General features: G+C 46.6%; 1 protein-coding gene across 37 annotated transcripts in view; it reads right to left on the bottom strand.

Moving 5' to 3' along the window:
- Window positions 1–20346, bottom strand: part of LOC103247843 (protein FAM153A-like) — a 101075-nt gene that overhangs the window by 22959 nt on the left and 57770 nt on the right. For all 37 annotated transcript variants that reach the window (XM_073018577.1, XM_073018586.1, XM_073018598.1 and 34 more), the window contains 16 exons: window positions 19449–19516; window positions 18998–19028; window positions 16812–16882; window positions 16345–16369; window positions 14107–14177; window positions 13626–13650; window positions 11569–11639; window positions 11105–11135; window positions 9093–9160; window positions 8602–8626; window positions 6094–6161; window positions 5611–5635; window positions 3389–3459; window positions 2904–2928; window positions 839–909; window positions 375–405 (listed from right to left, as the gene is read on the bottom strand). In XM_073018577.1, coding sequence (XP_072874678.1) covers window positions 375–405; window positions 839–909; window positions 2904–2928; window positions 3389–3459; window positions 5611–5635; window positions 6094–6161; window positions 8602–8626; window positions 9093–9160; window positions 11105–11135; window positions 11569–11639; window positions 13626–13650; window positions 14107–14177; window positions 16345–16369; window positions 16812–16882; window positions 18998–19028; window positions 19449–19516 — 777 coding nt within the window. The remainder of the gene's footprint in view (window positions 1–374; window positions 406–838; window positions 910–2903; window positions 2929–3388; window positions 3460–5610; window positions 5636–6093; window positions 6162–8601; window positions 8627–9092; window positions 9161–11104; window positions 11136–11568; window positions 11640–13625; window positions 13651–14106; window positions 14178–16344; window positions 16370–16811; window positions 16883–18997; window positions 19029–19448; window positions 19517–20346) is intronic.

Below are 20346 nucleotides of genomic sequence, written 5' to 3'. Positions count from 1 at the left end.
ACCTTCACCTCTTGGGCTCCACTGATTCTCCTGCCTCAGACTCCTGAATAGCTGGGATTACAGGCATGCGCAACCACGTCCGGCTAATTTTAAATTTTTAGCAGAGACAGGGTTTCTCAATGTTAGTGAGGCTGGTCTCAAACTCCCGACATCAGATGATCCACCCGTCTCGGCCTCTCAAAGTGCTGGGACTACACGCATAAGCCATTGCGCCCGGCCTGACTCTTTGTATTTTTTAAACCGAACTTCCCAAATCTCATTTCTACAGGAAGCTCAAACAAGAGAGACCCTTGAGCAAATGCAGGTGAAACAGAACCACCTTCACAACACTGAGGTTTCAAACCTCAACCAAGAGACGACCCCTGAATACGTACTCTTCGCCAGTGTGGCTGGGTCCACTCGCATCTAGAGAAAAAGAAAACACTATGAGGTCAGACCAGGCTGTCTCCTGGGTGCACAGGTCTTCACTTGCTGACATTAAAAAGACACACGGTAAACAGTGGTTGGGAAAATGTCCCCGATATCTAGAAGACATTCGTGGAAAGGCACAAGATTTTTCTACAAGATTTTCCATTGTTTTTGTTTGACAATTCCAAATACTTCTCAAGAAGAAGGCATTTCTCTTGAGGAAAATGCCTGCTGACACACAGTGTGTAAATGCGGATGCCATCTGAAACCACGTTTTAGTTGATAATGAACTCTGACATTTGCCCACCAAGAAATTCTGTAAGTCACCTATAATGTACATGGTAAGATGTATACATCTTAGTTCCATTGAAACAAGAGAGAAATCGAGAGAAATAAAATTTCCATTTCAGAGGATAAAAGAAGACTTTACCATGTGAACCCCTGAGGCTTCCTCCGAGGATGTCTGCTCTGGCACATCCTCCTCCAGATCTTCCAGGTTACCTGGGAAACAGAGTCACTATAAGCACATGAGCTCCACTGACTGAATCCCTCAGGTGGTCTTGGAGTTGTGGACCCGGGGCTGGCGTGTGTGGAAAGGTGTGTTCACAGCACAGGCTCAGCCTCTGCCGGTCCATCCTCCATGGTGGTGAGGGAAGGCAAGTGGTGAAGGAAGGCATCAGGAAGGCCACAGAAGACAGGGCCTTGGTCCTCTAGCTAAGGCAACCTCTTGCACATGAACTAACCCATCTCAAACAGGGCCCACCACACAGTGTTTCCCTGCAGCATCCAGGGCTCCTCCTTCCTAATCTGACCTGAGCTAACTTGTCCTGCCTTCTCGATCCCCTCGAGGTCATTTCCTCCCCAGGATCCACATGTCCTGCAGTGTGTGTTTTGTCCCTCCTAGAACTTTTTTCGTTTTTTTTTCTTTTTATGAGGAGTTTTGCTCTTCTTTCCCAGGCTGGAGTGCAATGCCATGATCTCGACTCACCACAACCTCAGCCTCCCAGGTTCAAGCGATTCTCCAGCCTCAGCCTCTTGAGTCACTGGGATTACAGACATGCATCACCACGCCAGGCTAATTTTGTATTTTTAGTAGAGACGGGTTTTCTCCATGTTGGTCACTCTGGTTTCGAACTCCCGACCTCAGGTGACCCACCCGTCTCGGCCTCCCACCATGCTGGGACTACAGGTGTCAGACACCGTGGCCGGACAGAACATTTTGTACTAGATAAAAAGCAACCTTTCTTCAAAGAGAAGACTCAATTCTAGCTAAAATATTCTCTATATTCACTAACCTTTTGTTTTAAAGAAGACCAAACCGAGATTTGAAAATACTCAATTATCCTACCATTTACAGACGACTCCTACTTGGCATGTGATGTTTATCCTTCGGCCTTTCCTTTTAACACAGTGTGTGTGTGCCGTGGGGCCTGCTGCTGCTCATGCTCACACTGGCTCCAGCCCTAGGACAGCCCACCCTGGGGGGCAGCAGGTGGGGGCGCTGACCCTCTCTAACCCAGCTCTGTAGAAGATTCCAGCGAGAAGATGAGTACCAGAGTAACACTCAAGTTGTTCCTTCCGTTCTTATTTGGTGCGGTGTCTTGGGTGTGCGTGCTGAACTGCAGCACATGTAAGGATTGTGGTGATTATCTCATTAAATACAATATAATATGTCTGATCATTTTCTGCTTTTCACCAGGAGATGAGAAAATTAACACAGCACTGCAGCCAAAAGCCTGACCTCTCAATGTCTGTTTCCCATTTGTGACCACACCAAAGTCCACTGTAAAATGTACTTATCCCTACACTGAGTTATGTGACCATTGAGACAATCCTATGTGAGAGACAGTATTTGGGATTTCTGAAGGCTATCCAGATTTCATCTGCACACCTAGGTGCTCAAGCTCTCTGCCATAATGACAAATTATACCAGAACCACGTGATTACTGCCGAGTAGTAGCCCATGGCATCACCTTCCACCGACTCCTGAGTGCACCTCTGCCTCCTCCACTGAGGAGACAAAGAGCTTGGCAAATTCATCTCTGCACTATCTCCACCTGAGTACTGGGGATCTCCAACTGCCCTTCAGCTACAGCCGTGGTGGAGGACCAATGGGCTGATTTACGCACGGTGCGCAGTGGTAATGGGATTTTTACTTACCACACTCATTTTTGTGTAGAGTTCTGCACATGGAAACATGCTTTCTGGAGAAATGTACACATCCTCCCAAAGACACTCATAATCATTCTACACAGACTCCTTACACCTCCCACCCTGATGCACCTCATTCGATGTCATAAAAACGACACTGCAGCTAACAGGCACCACGTAGGATGATCACCCCTCTTCAGTACACTCAGTAATTTCTGCCCTAACCTCATTTCCAGTACAAAGCTCCAACGAGAATGGTTCTCCCGAAAAACCAGGCAAGAATGTGTCACCTTTCTTAACATTAAGATTTTTCCTTACCAAATAGGTGATCCCAGAATACGTACCATTTGTCTCTGTGAATGCCTCCGCCTGAGTTTAGAGAAAGGAAAACACTGTGAGGGTAAGATCGTGCTGTCCTTGTACACAGGTCTTTTCTTAACGTAGTGCTATTAGAAAGCCAGATGGGAAATTCTGGTGGAGGCAACGGCCACAAAAATAAAGCCCAGAAAACACTTGTACAAAGTCACCAGGTTTTTGTGCAAGATTTTAAAGTTAATTTTGGTGGTAAATTCAGTATTTTCAAGAAGGTTTTCCTCCTGATGAAAATGCTTGCTGACATAGTTTGTAACTGAAGCTGTCATCCAAGAATGCCATCTTGAATTAGTTATTAGTTGGTAAAGAATTCTCATTTTACATTTTCCCACCAAGAAATTCTCTAAGGCATCTATAATGTACATGGTAGTAAAGTTTTCCTATCTTTATTCAAGTGAAATTGAAAGAAACCTAGGAAAATGAATTTCCCCTTTCAGATAAAGAAAGAAGAACTTACGCTGATAACAGAGAGGACCCTCTCAACGGGTGCCTCACGTGGATGTTCTGCTGCGAGGTCCTCTTGAGGATCTAGGAGACATAGGGTGTCACCACATGGATTCTGCTGAGAAAATTCCTCGGGTTGTATTGGGTGGTGTGGACATGAGGCTGGCATGTGTGAAGAAGGTGGGTTACCACAGACGGAGCTGTAGGCCCATCCTCCTTGGTGGTGAAGGCAGGCAAATGAGACCATGAGGAAAGCCATGGGAAACAGAGCCTTGGTCCTCTAGCTAAGGCAAGTTCAGCAATGAGACACAGCTGATCTCAAAGAGGGCACAGGACACGGGGCAGGCGACCCTCCCTACAGCGTGTCAGGTTCCTCCTTCCTAATCTGACCTGAGCTAACTTGCCCTCCCTTCATCATCCCTTCTGAGGTCATTTCCCCCACAGCATCCACAGGTGCTGCTGATCATCATTCTCCAACCCGAAACATTTTGTGCTGCATAAAAAGCCACCTTTCTTCAAAAACAATTTAATTCTAGTCAAAAAAGTTATGACTTCTCTGAACCTTTGATTCAAAGAGAATTAAACCAGGATTTTAAAATATTCAACTATCCTATCATTGAAAGATGGCACGCACTTAGCATATTTGCCCTTCCGCTCTTCCTTTTCAACACAATGTATGTGTCTGTGAAATCAGTTGCTGCTCATGCTCACGTTGGCTCCAACACCAGGACAACCCATCATGGGGGGCAGGAGGTGGGGACGCTAACACTCTCCAAACTAGCTATGCAGGAAATTCCACCGGGGGAGATGGACGTCAGAATAACACCCTAGTTCTTCCTTGAGTGCCTATTCTGCACTGAGTCTTGGTTGTGTGGGCTGAATTAGGGCATATGTGACACTTGTGGCAATCGTGTTATTAAATAGAATAGACTGTGTCCCGGAATGTCCTCCGTTTTTTCTTCTTGAGACAAAATTTCACTCTGTTGCCCAGGCTAGAGTGCAGTGGCATGATCTAGGCTCATTGCAAACTCCATCTCCCAGGTACAACTGATTCTCCTGCCTCAGCCTCCTGGGTAGCTGGGATTACTGGCAACTGCCACCACACTCAGTTAATTTTTGTGTTTTTAGTAGAGACAGTGTTAGCCAGGCTGGTCTCAAACCCCTGACCTCAAGTGATTCACCCGCCTTGGCCTCCCAAAGTGCTGGGATTACAGGCGTGAGCCACCACACCCAGCCTGTTCTCTGCTTTTAAATAGGATCTGAGGAATAACACAACCACCAAACGAAAAGCCTGTGACCTCGCCGTGTGTGTTTCACATTTCTGACCACACCAAAGTCCACTGTAAAACATCCCAACTCTAATCCCGGGTTATGCAACCACTGAGACCATCCTGTGAGGACAGACAGTGCTTAGAATTCTATACGCCATCAAACGTCCACATGCACACCCAGGTGCTCAAAGTCTGCCAGACTGATGAGTTATACCAGGGCTGTGAGATCCATACTGGACAGCAGCCCATAGAATCAACCTTCCACCCGCTGCTGATTTCCCATTTGCCTCCTCTACTGAGAAAGCCAGAGGTTGAGAAATTCATCCCTGCCCAACCAGTATCTGATGACTGGGGATATTAAACTTAACTTCAGACAACTGTGGTGGAGAATGAATGGGCTGATTTACGTAAAGTGTGCCGGGTGATGGATTAGTTAAAAAAACAAACAAACATTAATCCTTGTGTTGTGCTAGGAACATGCACAAAAACTCTGAAAGACACAATCACCACCCACAGACTCTCTCCTCCACACCTCCCAAACCTGATGCACACCACCCTCTTTCATGTACGGGACACCACTTCCTGCGGAGACTACAGAAAGATGGTCACAATTCTCTACCGAAGTCTTACTGTTTTTTATACCAAACTGCCTAAAACCTCATTTCTGTTAGGAAGCTCCAGAGAAATTCTCCACCGAATGCATGGTAAAAAGTGCCATTGTTCTGAAAAAATAAGGTATTTCCTTAGCAAAAAAGCAATTCCTGGAGCGTGGGGGGCAAGGCGAGGGAGAGCATTAGTATAAATATGTAATGCATGCTGAGCAGTAAACCTAGATGACGTGTTGATAGGTGCAGCAAACCACCACATTTATACCTATGAAACAAACGTGCCATTCTACACACGCATCCCAGACTTTCAAGTAAAATAAAAACAATTTTTAAAAAAGCTATCCCAGATTACATACCTTCTGTCTCTACGTCAAAGCTCTTCTGCAATTAGAGAAAAGAAAAACATTACAAGAGTCAGACCACACCGTGTCCTGTGTGCACAGGTCTCTACTGCACTTGTTGACATTAGAAAACCCAATGGAAATAGTGAAAACAGTCAACACAAGGGCCCCAAATAAAGCCTAGAGGACATGTGCAAAGGCACAAGATTTTTGTGCCCGATTTTCAAGTTTATTTTCACTGCATGTTCACCATTATTTTCAAGAATGAACTTCCATGGAAAATGCTTACTGCCATAGAGTTTTTAGGTGAACCTGTCACCTACAAATGTCATCTTGAATTCATTCTTCTGGGTAATACAGTCTCATCTTCAGCTGCCCATAAAGAAATTCTGTAAGTCATCCATACTGTACGTGGAAAGATTATCATATCTTACTTCAATTTATATGGAAACCAAGAGAAACAAAATTCCCACCTCAGATAAACAAAACAGACTTTACCTTAAAAAAGCCTCGTAACATCTCAGATAGTATCTTGAGCGGATGCTTACACAAGTCTTCGTCACGCTCTAGGAAACACGGAGTCATTGTCAGCACGTTGGGTGCACTGAAGGAACCCGTCAGGGAGACTCGGGTGCTAAAAACACGGGGCTGGCACATGTAGACAAGGGGGGTTAACTGCAAAAACGGAACTCCTGCCAGAACATCCTCCTTGGTGATGAAGAAAGGTCAGTGAGACCATCAGGAAAGCCATGGAAGACAGAGCCTTAGCAGCACAGACACGCACTGCCGATGCCGTGGCAGTGTCTCATCCTTCCCCTACGCATTTAGAGGCCTGGGAAATTTCCACTTTCCTGTTGAAATGTGACAATGTCATTTGTCTTTCCTGGGTCTACATATGCTTCTCCTTTACTTTCCATCGCTTTTATTGAACTTCAGACATTATTGTGGCAAAACATATACAAAATTTATCGTTGTAATCATTCCGTGCCCACTTCAGAAGACACGAGCAGAACCGCAGGAGCAGAGAAGAGAAAACCTCACTGTTTGAGGAGCACACACTCTTCTCCCCTGACCCTGGATTAGAACCCACGCAGGCCCCTGGGTAAGCGTGGGAACTCAGAGACTACAGAAAAAGAGCAGAAAGCCTTGCCACACTTGTGCTAGATTTCAGAACAGGAATGCAGGCATTGGAACATCACTGGGGCCCAAGATGGGCTGCCCAGGACTGAGCTCTGAGATGAGAAGGAATGAGGAGGACACAAGTCCCTGCCCTCCCGTGACCTGCCATGGCCAGGATTCCTCCACCTATGAGTAGGAGACAACAGACTTTTGCACTGATGATTGAAAGGCTGTCTCAGAGATACAGAGAAATTCACGTCTTATAGGTCACACATGAAAGGTGCAAGGACCACCTAACGCCAGGGCAGCCCCTCTCCCTTTCTTGGGCTCAGCCTGCCTCAGAGCAGGGTCTCCTCACCTCCTCTGACACCAGCACTGGGGCAGCTGCTCAGCCTGGGAGCTGAGGCTTCCCTCCAGTAAAACGGAACTCTGGGCCAGGCCACTGTTGGCCAATAATAGCTACACAAGGATCAGCTGTCCAGAGACTCCCAGAAGCTGTTCTTTGTCCCAGCCACAGGGAGATCAAGCATGGAAACTACTCCGTGTCTGGACTGACCCTCAATCCGTCCCTGCTGATCATGTTCTCTCTGGGCTAAGCTGAATATTTCAGGAACTCACTCCTGTTCTCTGTCTCTCACTAATCTCTGGTGGTGCCATTGCCATCAACACACAGGAAGATGGAGAAGACCAGAAACAAGGAAGGAGCTCCTATGACCAGGCTCTTAGGAAGACGGCCAATGTTCAGGCCAGCCATGAAGTTGGAGCTCAACGCCTCCTTCAGACGAGGCGTGAACATTCCGCCCACGCCCAGGTGATGATGTGGAACTGACTCTCCTGATGTTGCACCTCGGCGTCCCCCATGGCTTTGCTGCCCTCATGCCTGCCTTCTGCTCCTCCAAATCATGTTCCTCTGCAGGCCCAGGCCAAGGCTGTAGCCTGCTCTCTCCCTCATAGAGCCCAGTGGGCAGCTGCCTGTGAATTCCTAGGGCCTCAATGTTGGTAACACGGATTTCTACCTTTAATCACTCAGCAGGAAGCCCCCGAGTACCACACAGAAACTGTATTCTAGAGATTAAACATGACTAGGAGAATTCGGTTATGAAGAGATAAGTTTCTGAGGTTAGCAAGGGACATTTTAAAATCACACCAGCCTGATTGTTTTAAAATGTGGGGTAAGTATTGACACCTACACAGCAATTAAATTCAATATATACACATAAGTTTCCACCAAATGCATACTCCCAAGAAAAAACGCAGGCTGTACTTGGTTCAGGTTCTATTCCTATTGACCGAAATCAAATGCATTCACTTGTTTTGCAAAAGCCTTCAGAAACAGGCAGCCAACCAACCTTTGTCCACGGTGGGTTCAATGGGGACGTCCTGGAGCCTCTGCTGTCCCACAGCCACATTTGTCTCTCCCCACCTCGTAATACATGAGTCACCCTCCATCCTCCTAGAAAGGCAAGAGCTCGTCCTGCCACTCACACCCTAGGGCAAGCCCTTTGGTTACCTTTTCATGATGCTGTGTTTCCTGAGCACAGAACACGGAAACCAGACTAGGCTGAGGGATAGAGGCTGGGCCTCTACGTGACCTTGACATTATGTATTTTGGACACTCACCACGTGAATTCAAAAAGACACGCAGCAAATCAATGCGCACAAGCTCACCCCATGCTCAGAGAATGCAGTTGCTCCCAGGGACTGCAGAATGTGACCATCATGCTCTATCTGCAACAACCATCCCTCCCTCCCATCACAGCCTAGGTCCTCATCCATGAGAGGAAGCTCCACTCAGGCTGCCTGTCCACAGGAAGGCCAGCGAGACCGTGGCACATTCCTCGTCATCTGGGTGACTCATCAGGATGGGAGGGCTTCTGCAATACGTACCCTTTTCTGTAACTCCTGAGGATCTCTGTAAAGACAGAAAATAAATTGCTATGAGCATCAGACCCTGCTGTGTCCTGTGTGCACAGGACTTTTCTTCACTTAGTGACATTAGAAAACAAGATGGAAACCAGTGTTCAAAGGAACCCAAAAGAACAGAGCAAATCGAATCACAGTAAAGACACATTTTTCTCAGAGGACGTTTCCTCTCAAGTCCATGTTGGTTGGCCAGTAAGTGATTTTGTTCGAAAGAGAACAAAGTTGGTAAAGGCACAAGCTCACTGCCCCACAATGTGTGGTGGATGCTGTCACTTTCTCCCTCTGTATTAAGTCAACCCTCAGTGGGGAACAGACTCTCACTTAAAGCTCATCCCAAGGACATTGGGTAACTAATCTAAGATATATGTTGTCACATTCTCGTATCTTAATTTCATCCAAATAAAATAAAGCTAAGAAAGCAGCAGTTTTTCTCAGACAAATCCAGGCGGCCTGACCTCCACATCCTCTGGGTCCTCCTCGTCTTCGCTGTCACTGGACCACGCCTGCAGATGTCCCGGCGGAACTAGGAGGACACAGAGTGACCGTCAGCACCTTGGTGGTGTTGCTCACGAACAATTCAGTAACATTGCTTGAGGTGGGTGGGGGAGGAGGACAGCAGAACAGGATAGAGGCAGGGAAGAGAGGGAATCAGGGCCTTTGGCTTTCTAGCTCCAGGCCACCTCGTAAACGTGAAATAGCCAATCTCAAACAGCGCACACCACATAGTGCAGGCTGTGTGTCCCTGGCAGCCTCTTAGGGCTCCTCCTTCCTAATCTGACCTGAGCTCAAGTGCCCTCTTATTGATCCCTGCCAAAGTCATTTCCTCCTCAGAACGCACATGTGCTGCTGCTCTGTATATCACCACTTCCAGGTTTTGTACTGAATAAGAAGCAACCTTTCTTGAAAAAGATTTAAATCTAGCCAAAAGATTTCATTAACTAACTGTTTGTGATGAGGCAATTAAACCAAGATTTGAAAATACCCAATTATCCTACCATTTAAAGATGACCCCTACCTAGCCTGTGAGATTTGTCCTTCCACTCTTCCTTTTTAACGCAAAGTGTGTGCCCCGTGGGGTTCACTGCTGCTCATGCTCACACTGACTCCAGCACCGGGACAGCCTGTCATGGGAGCAGCGAGGGGGACGGGGGCGAGGCACTGACCCTCTCCAGCCCAGCTATGCAGGAGATTCCAGCAGGGAAAATGGGTGCCAGGCTAACACCCAGGTTGATCCTTGAGATTTTATGGGATGCCGTGTCTTGGGATTGGGTTCTACTGAATTTCTAAGATGTGCAGTGATAATTTCATTAAATACAATAGAATATGCCACTCATCACTGTCTGCTTTCCAACAGGAGCTGAGGAACGACCTCACCGCTGTAGACCAAAAGCCTGTGGACTCTGTTTTATGTTAATGATCATACTGAAGCCCACTGTACAATGTACCTGCTCAAACCAACCCTGGGTGAGCTGACCACTGACACCACCCAGTCATGACAGTGTTTGGGATCCAAATAGGTGTTCATTCTCCCACACGCACACAGAAGTGCTGGAACAACCTGGCCCAGCAAGAAATTATACCAGGGCTTTGTGACAAATTCCGGGTAGTAGCCCATGGCATTAACCTTCCACTCATTCCCAAGGTCACATGTGCCTCTTCCATTTAAAAGAACAAGAGCTTGGGAAATTCGTCTCTGCACCATGCCCATCTGAGGACGGGGGATGGTAAATTTATCTTCAGGGACAGCTGTGGTGGAGGATGAATGGGTTGATTTATGTAAACTGTGCAGTGGTGATGGAATTTTCCTTGAACACTGATGCTTGTGTTGTGCTGTGAACATGGGAGTATGTTTTCTGGGGAAATGCACACACGCTACCACACATCCACAATCATTCCATATAGACTCGCTCCTCTGTCCCTGCAAACCCTGATGTAGCGCCGCACCTTATATGACACTGGTGCTTCCTGGGATGACAGTACCATGGTTAGAGTCGTTTACTGGACTCTTAGTTTTTTGTTTTTGTGTTTTTTGACACAGAGTTTCACTCTTGTTGCCAGGATGGATTTCAATGTCACAATCTTGGCTCATTGCAACCTCCACCTCTTGGGCTCCATTGATTCTCCTGCCTCAGACTCCTGAGTAGCTGGGATTAGGGGCATGCACCACCACGCCCGGCTAATTTTAAATTTTTAGCAGAGACAGGGTTTCTCAATGTTAGTGAGGCTGGTCTCAAACTCCCGACATCAGATGATTCACCCGTCTCGGCCTCTCAAAGTGCTGGGACTACACGCATAAGCCATTGCGCCCAGCCTGACTCTTCGTATTTTTTAAACCGAACTTCCCAAATCTCATTTCTACAGGAAGCTCAAACAAGAGAGGCCCTTGAGCAAATGCAGGTGAAACAGAACCACCTTCGCAACACTGAGGTTTCAAACCTCAACAAAGAGACGACCCCCGAATACGTACTCTTCGCCAGTGTGGCTGGGTCCACTCGCATCTAGAGAAAAAGAAAACACTGTGAGGTCAGACCAGGCTGTCTCCTGGGTGCACAGGTCTTCACTTGCTGACATTAAAAAGACACATAGTAAACAGTGGTTGGGAAAATGTCCCCGATATCTAGAAGACATTCGTGGAAAGGCACAAGATTTTTCTACAAGATTTTCCAATGTTTTTGTTTGACAATTCCAAATACTTCTCAAGAAGAAGGCATTTCTCTTGAGGAAAATGCCTGCTGACACACAGTGTGTAAATGCGGATGCCATCTGAAACCACGTTTTAGTTGATAATGAACTCTGACATTTGCCCACCAAGAAATTCTGTAAGTCACCTATAATGTACATGGTAAGATGTATACATCTTAGTTCCATTGAAACAAGAGAGAAATCGAGAGAAATAAAATTTCCATTTCAGAGGATAAAAGAAGACTTTACCATGTGAACCCCTGAGGCTTCCTCCGAGGATGTCTGCTCTGGCACATCCTCCTCCAGATCTTCCAGGTTACCTGGGAAACAGAGTCACTATAAGCACATGAGCTCCACTGACTGAATCCCTCAGGTGGTCTTGGAGTTGTGGACCCGGGGCTGGCGTGTGTGGAAAGGTGTGTTCACAGCACAGGCTCAGCCTCTGCCGGTCCATCCTCCATGGTGGTGAGGGAAGGCAAGTGGTGAAGGAAGGCATCAGGAAGGCCACAGAAGACAGGGCCTTGGTCCTCTAGCTAAGGCAACCTCTTGCACATGAACTAACCCATCTCAAACAGGGCCCACCACACAGTGTTTCCCTGCAGCATCCAGGGCTCCTCCTTCCTAATCTGACCTGAGCTAACTTGTCCTGCCTTCTCGATCCCCTCGAGGTCATTTCCTCCCCAGGATCCACATGTCCTGCAGTGTGTGTTTTGTCCCTCCTAGAACCTTTTCCTTTTTTTCAGATGGAGTTTTACTCTTATTGCGCAGGCTGAAGTATAATGGCACGATCTCAACTCACCACAACCTCAGCCTCCCAGGTTCAAGCGATTCTCCAGCCTCAGCCTTCTGAGTCGCTGGGATTACAGACATGCATCACCACGCCAGGCCAATTTTGTATTTTTAGTAGAGACGGGTTTTCTCCATGTTGGTCACTCTGGTTTCGAACTCCCGACCTCAGGTGACCCACCCGTCTCGGCCTCCCACCATGCTGGGACTACAGGTGTCAAACACCGTGGCCGGACAGAACATTTTGTACTAGATAAAAAGCAACCTTTCTTCAAAGAGAAGACTCAATTCTAGCTAAAATATTCTCTATATTCACTAACCTTTTGTTTTAAAGAAGACCAAACCGAGATTTGAAAATACTCAATTATCCTACCATTTACAGACGACTCCTACTTGGCATGTGATGTTTATCCTTCGGCCTTTCCTTTTAACACAGTGTGTGTGTGCCGTGGGGCCTGCTGCTGCTCATGCTCACACTGGCTCCAGCCCTAGGACAGCCCACCCTGGGGGGCAGCAGGTGGGGGCGCTGACCCTCTCTAACCCAGCTCTGTAGAAGATTCCAGCGAGAAGATGAGTACCAGGGTAACACTCAAGTTGTTCCTTCCGTTCTTATTTGGTGCGGTGTCTTGGGTGTGCGTGCTGAACTGCAGCACATGTAAGGATTGTGGTGATTATCTCATTAAATACAATATAATATGTCTGATCATTTTCTGCTTTTCACCAGGAGATGAGAAAATTAACACAGCACTGCAGCCAAAAGCCTGACCTCTCAATGTCTGTTTCCCATTTGTGACCACACCAAAGTCCACTGTAAAATGTACTTATCCCTACACTGAGTTATGTGACCATTGAGACAATCCTATGTGAGAGACAGTATTTGGGATTTCTGAAGGCTATCCAGATTTCATCTGCACACCTAGGTGCTCAAGCTCTCTGCCATAATGACAAATTATACCAGAACCACGTGATTACTGCCGAGTAGTAGCCCATGGCATCACCTTCCACCGACTCCTGAGTGCACCTCTGCCTCCTCCACTGAGGAGACAAAGAGCTTGGCAAATTCATCTCTGCACTATCTCCACCTGAGTACTGGGGATCTCCAACTGCCCTTCAGCTACAGCCGTGGTGGAGGACCAATGGGCTGATTTACGCACGGTGCGCAGTGGTAATGGGATTTTTACTTACCACACTCATTTTTGTGTAGAGTTCTGCACATGGAAACATGCTTTCTGGAGAAATGTACACATCCTCCCAAAGACACTCATAATCATTCTACACAGACTCCTTACACCTCCCACCCTGATGCACCTCATTCGATGTCATAAAAACGACACTGCAGCTAACAGGCACCACGTAGGATGATCACCCCTCTTCAGTACACTCAGTAATTTCTGCCCTAACCTCATTTCCAGTACAAAGCTCCAACGAGAATGGTTCTCCCGAAAAACCAGGCAAGAATGTGTCACCTTTCTTAACATTAAGATTTTTCCTTACCAAATAGGTGATCCCAGAATACGTACCATTTGTCTCTGTGAATGCCTCCGCCTGAGTTTAGAGAAAGGAAAACACTGTGAGGGTAAGATCGTGCTGTCCTTGTACACAGGTCTTTTCTTAACGTAGTGCTATTAGAAAGCCAGATGGGAAATTCTGGTGGAGGCAACGGCCACAAAAATAAAGCCCAGAAAACACTTGTACAAAGTCACCAGGTTTTTGTGCAAGATTTTAAAGTTAATTTTGGTGGTAAATTCAGTATTTTCAAGAAGGTTTTCCTCCTGATGAAAATGCTTGCTGACATAGTTTGTAACTGAAGCTGTCATCCAAGAATGCCATCTTGAATTAGTTATTAGTTGGTAAAGAATTCTCATTTTACATTTTCCCACCAAGAAATTCTCTAAGGCATCTATAATGTACATGGTAGTAAAGTTTTCCTATCTTTATTCAAGTGAAATTGAAAGAAACCTAGGAAAATGAATTTCCCCTTTCAGATAAAGAAGAACTTACGCTGATAACAGAGAGGACCCTCTCAACGGGTGCCTCACGTGGATGTTCTGCTGCGAGGTCCTCTTGAGGATCTAGGAGACATAGGGTAAGTGTCACCACATGGATTCTGCTGAGAAAATTCCTCGGGTTGTATTGGGTGGTGTGGACATGAGGCTGGCATGTGTGAAGAAGGTGGGTTACCACAGACGGAGCTGTAGGCCCATCCTCCTTGGTGGTGAAGGCAGACAAATGAGACCATGAGGAAAGCCATGGGAAACAGAGCCTTGGTCCTCTAGCTAAGGCAAGTTCAGCAATGAGACACAGCTGATCTCAAAGAGGGCACAGGACACGGGGCAGGCGACCCTCCCTACAGCGTGTCAGGTTCCTCCTTCCTAATCTGACCTGAGCTAACTTGCCCTCCCTTCATCATCCCTTCTGAGGTCATTTCCCCCACAGCATCCACAGGTGCTGCTGATCATCATTCTCCAACCCGAAACATTTTGTGCTGCATAAAAAGCCACCTTTCTTCAAAAACAATTTAATTCTAGTCAAAAAAGTTATGACTTCTCTGAACCTTTGATTCAAAGAGAATTAAACCAGGATTTTAAAATATTCAACTATCCTATCATTGAAAGATGGCACGCACTTAGCATATTTGCCCTTCCGCTCTTCCTTTTCAACACAATGTATGTGTCTGTGAAATCAGTTGCTGCTCATGCTCACGTTGGCTCCAACACCAGGACAACCCATCATGGGGGGCAGGAGGTGGGGACGCTAACACTCTCCAAACTAGCTATGCAGGAAATTCCACCGGGGGAGATGGACGTCAGAATAACACCCTAGTTCTTCCTTGAGTGCCTATTCTGCACTGAGTCTTGGTTGTGTGGGCTGAATTAGGGCATATGTGACACTTGTGGCAATCGTGTTATTAAATAGAATAGACTGTGTCCCGGAATGTCCTCCGTTTTTTCTTCTTGAGACAAAATTTCACTCTGTTGCCCAGGCTAGAGTGCAGTGGCATGATCTAGGCTCACCGCAACCCCCATCTCCCAGGTACAAGTGATTCTCCTGCCTCAGCCTCCTGGGTAGCTGGGATTACTGGCAACTGCCACCACACTCAGTTAATTTTTGTGTTTTTAGTAGAGACAGTGTTAGCCAGGCTGGTCTCAAACCCCTGACCTCAAGTGATTCACCCGCCTTGGCCTCCCAAAGTGCTGGGATTACAGGCGTGAGCCACCACACCCAGCCTGTTCTCTGCTTTTAAATAGGATCTGAGGAATAACACAACCACCAAACGAAAAGCCTGTGACCTCGCCGTGTGTGTTTCACATTTCTGACCACACCAAAGTCCACTGTAAAACATCCCAACTCTAATCCCGGGTTATGCAACCACTGAGACCATCCTGTGAGGACAGACAGTGCTTAGAATTCTATACGCCATCAAACGTCCACATGCACACCCAGGTGCTCAAAGTCTGCCAGACTGATGAGTTATACCAGGGCTGTGAGATCCACACTGGACAGCAGCCCATAGAATCAACCTTCCACCCGCTCCTGATTTCCCATTTCCCTCCTCTACTGAGAAAGCCAGACGTTGAGAAATTCATCCCTGCCCAACCAGTATCTGATGACTGGGGATATTAAACTTAACTTCAGACAACTGTGGCGGAGAATGAATGGGCTGATTTATGTAAAGTGTGCAGGGTGATGGAATAGTTTTTTAAAAAAAAAATTTTTTTTAATTAATCCTTGTGTTGTGCTTTGATCATGCACAAAAAATCCCAAAGACACAATCACTGCCCACAGACTCTCTCCTCCACACCTCCCAAACCTGATGCACACCACCCTCTTTCATGTACGGGACACCACTTCCTGCAGAGACTACAGAAAGATGGTCACAATTCTGTACCGAAGTCTTACTGTTTTTTATACCAAACTGCCTAAAACCTCATTTCTGTTAGGAAGCTCCAGAGAAATTCTCCACCCAATGCATGGTAAAAAGTGCCATTGTTCTGAAAAAATAAGGTATTTCCTTAGCAAAAAAGCAATTCCTGGAGCGTGGGGGGCAAGGCGAGGGAGAGCATTAGTATAAATATGTAATGCATGCTGAGCAGTAAACCTAGATGACGTGTTGATAGGTGCAGCAAACCACCACAACACATTTATACCTATGTAACAAACGTGCCATTCTACACACGCATCCCAGACTTTCAAGTAAAATAAAAACCGTTTTTTAAAAAGCTATCCCAGATTACATACCTTCTGTCTCTACGTCAAAGCTCTTCTGCAATTAGAGAAAAGAAAAACATTACAAGAGTCAGACCACACCGTGTCCTGTGTGCACAGGTCTCTACTGCACTTGTTGACATTAGAAAATCCAATGGAAATAGTGAAAACAGTCAACACAAGGGCTCCAAATAGCGCCTAGAGGACACGTGCAAAGACACAAGATTTTTGTGCCCGATTTATGTTCACCATTTTTTTCAAGAAGAACGAACTTCCATGGAAAATGCTTACTGCCATAGAGTTTTTAGGTGAACCTGTCACCTACAAATGTCATCTTGAATTCATTCTTCTGGGTAATACAGTCTCATCTTCAGCTGCCCATAAAGAAATTCTGTAAGTCATCCATACTGTACGTGGAAAGATTATCATATCTTACTTCAATTTATATGGAAACCAAGAGAAACAAAATTCCCACCTCAGATAAACAAAACAGACTTTACCTCAAAAGAGCCTCGTAACATCTCAGATAGTATCTTGAGCGGATGCTCACACAACAAGTCTTCGTCGCGCTCTAGGAAACACGGAGTCATTGTCAGCACGTTGGGTGCACTGAAGGAACCCGTCAGGGAGACTCGGGTGCTAAAAACACGGGGCTGGCACATGTAGACAAGGGGGGTTAACTGCAAAAACGGAACTCCTGCCAGAACATCCTCCTTGGTGATGAAGAAAGGTCAGTGAGACCATCAGGAAAGCCATGGAAGACAGAGCCTTAGCAGCACAGACACGCACTGCCGATGCCGTGGCAGTGTCTCATCCTTCCCCTACGCATTTAGAGGCCTGGAAAATTTCCACTTTCCTGTTGAAATGTGACAATGTCATTTGTCTTTCCTGGGTCTACATATGCTTCTCCTTTACTTTCCATCGCTTTTATTGAACTTCAGACATTATTGTGGCAAAACATATACAAAATTTATCGTTGTAATCATTCCGTGCCCACTTCAGAAGACACGAGCAGAACCGCAGGAGCAGAGAAGAGAAAACCTCACTGTTTGAGGAGCACACACTCTTCTCCCCTGACCCTGGATTAGAACCCACGCAGGCCCCTGGGTAAGCGTGGGAACTCAGAGACTACAGAAAAAGAGCAGAAAGCCTTGCCACACTTGTGCTAGATTTCAGAACAGGAATGCAGGCATTGGAACATCACTGGGGCCCAAGATGGGCTGCCCAGGACTGAGCTCTGAGATGAGAAGGAATGAGGAGGACACAAGTCCCTGCCCTCCCGTGACCTGCCATGGCCAGGATTCCTCCACCTATGAGTAGGAGACAACAGACTTTTGCACTGATGATTGAAAGGCTGTCTCAGAGATACAGAGAAATTCACGTCTTATAGGTCACACATGAAAGGTGCAAGGACCACCTAACGCCAGGGCAGCCCCTCTCCCTTTCTTGGGCTCAGCCTGCCTCAGAGCAGGGTCTCCTCACCTCCTCTGACACCAGCACTGGGGCAGCTGCTCAGCCTGGGAGCTGAGGCTTCCCTCCAGTAAAACGGAACTCTGGGCCAGGCCACTGTTGGCCAATAATAGCTACACAAGGATCAGCTGTCCAGAGACTCCCAGAAGCTGTTCTTTGTCCCAGCCACAGGGAGATCAAGCATGGAAACTACTCCGTGTCTGGACTGACCCTCAATCCGTCCCTGCTGATCATGTTCTCTCTGGGCTAAGCTGAATATTTCAGGAACTCACTCCTGTTCTCTGTCTCTCACTAATCTCTGGTGGTGCCATTGCCATCAACACACAGGAAGATGGAGAAGACCAGAAACAAGGAAGGAGCTCCTATGACCAGGCTCTTAGGAAGACGGCCAATGTTCAGGCCAGCCATGAAGTTGGAGCTCAACGCCTCCTTCAGACGAGGCGTGAACATTCCGCCCACGCCCAGGTGATGATGTGGAACTGACTCTCCTGATGTTGCACCTCGGCGTCCCCCATGGCTTTGCTGCCCTCATGCCTGCCTTCTGCTCCTCCAAATCATGTTCCTCTGCAGGCCCAGGCCAAGGCTGTAGCCTGCTCTCTCCCTCATAGAGCCCAGTGGGCAGCTGCCTGTGAATTCCTAGGGCCTCAATGTTGGTAACACGGATTTCTACCTTTAATCACTCAGCAGGAAGCCCCCGAGTACCACACAGAAACTGTATTCTAGAGATTAAACATGACTAGGAGAATTCGGTTATGAAGAGATAAGTTTCTGAGGTTAGCAAGGGACATTTTAAAATCACACCAGCCTGATTGTTTTAAAATGTGGGGTAAGTATTGACACCTACACAGCAATTAAATTCAATATATACACATAAGTTTCCACCAAATGCATACTCCCAAGAAAAAACGCAGGCTGTACTTGGTTCAGGTTCTATTCCTATTGACCGAAACCAAATGCATTCACTTGTTTTGCAAAAGCCTTCAGAAACAGGCAGCCAACCAACCTTTTTCCACGGTGGGTTCAATGGGGACATCCTGGAGCCTCTGCTGTCCCACAGTCACATTTGTCTCTCCCCACCTCGTAATACATGAGTCACCCTCCATCCTCCTAGGAAGGCAAGTGCTCGTCCTGCCACTCACACCCTAGGGCAAACAGCGCCACCTTTGCAACACTAAGATTTCAAGCCTTAACAAAGAGATGACCCCAGAATACGTACCTTTTGCCAGTGTGGCTGGGTCCACCTGCATCTAGAGAAAAAGAAAACACTGTGAGGTCAGACCGTGCTGTCTCTTGCATGCATAGGTCTTTTCTTGACACTAAAAAAACCGATGGAAAATAGTGGTTGAGACAATGGCCCCAATATCTAGAAGACATTCATTGTAAGGCACAAGATTTTTCTACAAGATTTTCCAATGTTTTTGTTTGACAATTCCAAATACTTCTCAAGAAGAAGGCATTTCTCTTGAGGAAAATGCCTGCTGACATACAGTGTGTAAATGCGGATGCCATCTGAAACCATGTTTTAGTTGATAATGAACTCTTGACATTTGCCCACCAAGAAATTCTGTAAGTCACCTATAATGTACATGGTAAGATGTATACATCTTAATTCAATTGAAACAGAGAGAAATAAAATTTCCATTTCAGAGGAAAAAAGAAGACTTTACCATGTGAACCCCTGAGGCTTCCTCTGAGGATGTCTGTTCTGGCACATCCTCCTCCAGATCTTCTTCACCTGGGAAACAGAGTCACTATAAGCACATGAGCTCCACTGACTGAATCCCTCAGGTGGTCTTGGAGTTGTGGACCTGGGGCTGGCGTGTGTGGAAAGGTGTGTTCACAGCACAGGCTCAGCCTCTGCCGGTCCATCCTCCATGGTGGTGAGGGAAGGCAAATGGTGAAGGAAGGCATCAGGAAGGCCACAGAAGACAGGGCCTTGGTCCTCTAGCTAAGGCAACCTCTTGCACATGAACTAACCCATCTCAAACAGGGCCCACCACACAGTGTTTCCCTATAGGGCTCCTCCTTCCTAATCTGACCTGAGCTAATTTGCCCTCCCTTCTTGATCCCCTTGAGATCATTTTCTTCGCAGGATCCACATGTCCTGTTGCTGTGTTTTTCATCGCTTCTAGAAAAAAAAATTTTTTTTTTTTTGAGACGGACTTTTTCTCTTGTTGCCCAGGCTGGAGTGTAATGGTGTGATCTCGGCTCACTGCAACATCAGCCTCCCAGGTTCAAGCAATTCTCCTGCCTCAGCCTCCAGAGTAGCTGGGATTACAGGCATGTGCCACCATGTGCAGCTAGTTCTGTATTTTTAGTAGAGACTGGGTTTCTCCATGTTGGTCAGGCTGGTCTTGAACTGCTGACCTCAAGTGATTCGACTGCTTTGGCCACCCAAAATGCCCGGCCAGAACATTTTAAACAAGATAAAAAGGAACATTTCTTGAAAGAAGAGATTTAATTCTAGCCAAAATGTTCTATGCATTCAGTAACGTTTTGTTTTAAAGAAGACTAAATCAAGATGAAAACACTGAATTATCCTACCATTTAAACATGACCCCTCCT

The sequence above is a fragment of the Chlorocebus sabaeus genome, chromosome 8 (genome assembly GCF_047675955.1).
Source record: "Chlorocebus sabaeus isolate Y175 chromosome 8, mChlSab1.0.hap1, whole genome shotgun sequence".
NCBI lineage: Eukaryota > Metazoa > Chordata > Mammalia > Primates > Cercopithecidae > Chlorocebus > Chlorocebus sabaeus.
This window is presented reverse-complemented; position numbering and strand designations above follow the sequence as displayed.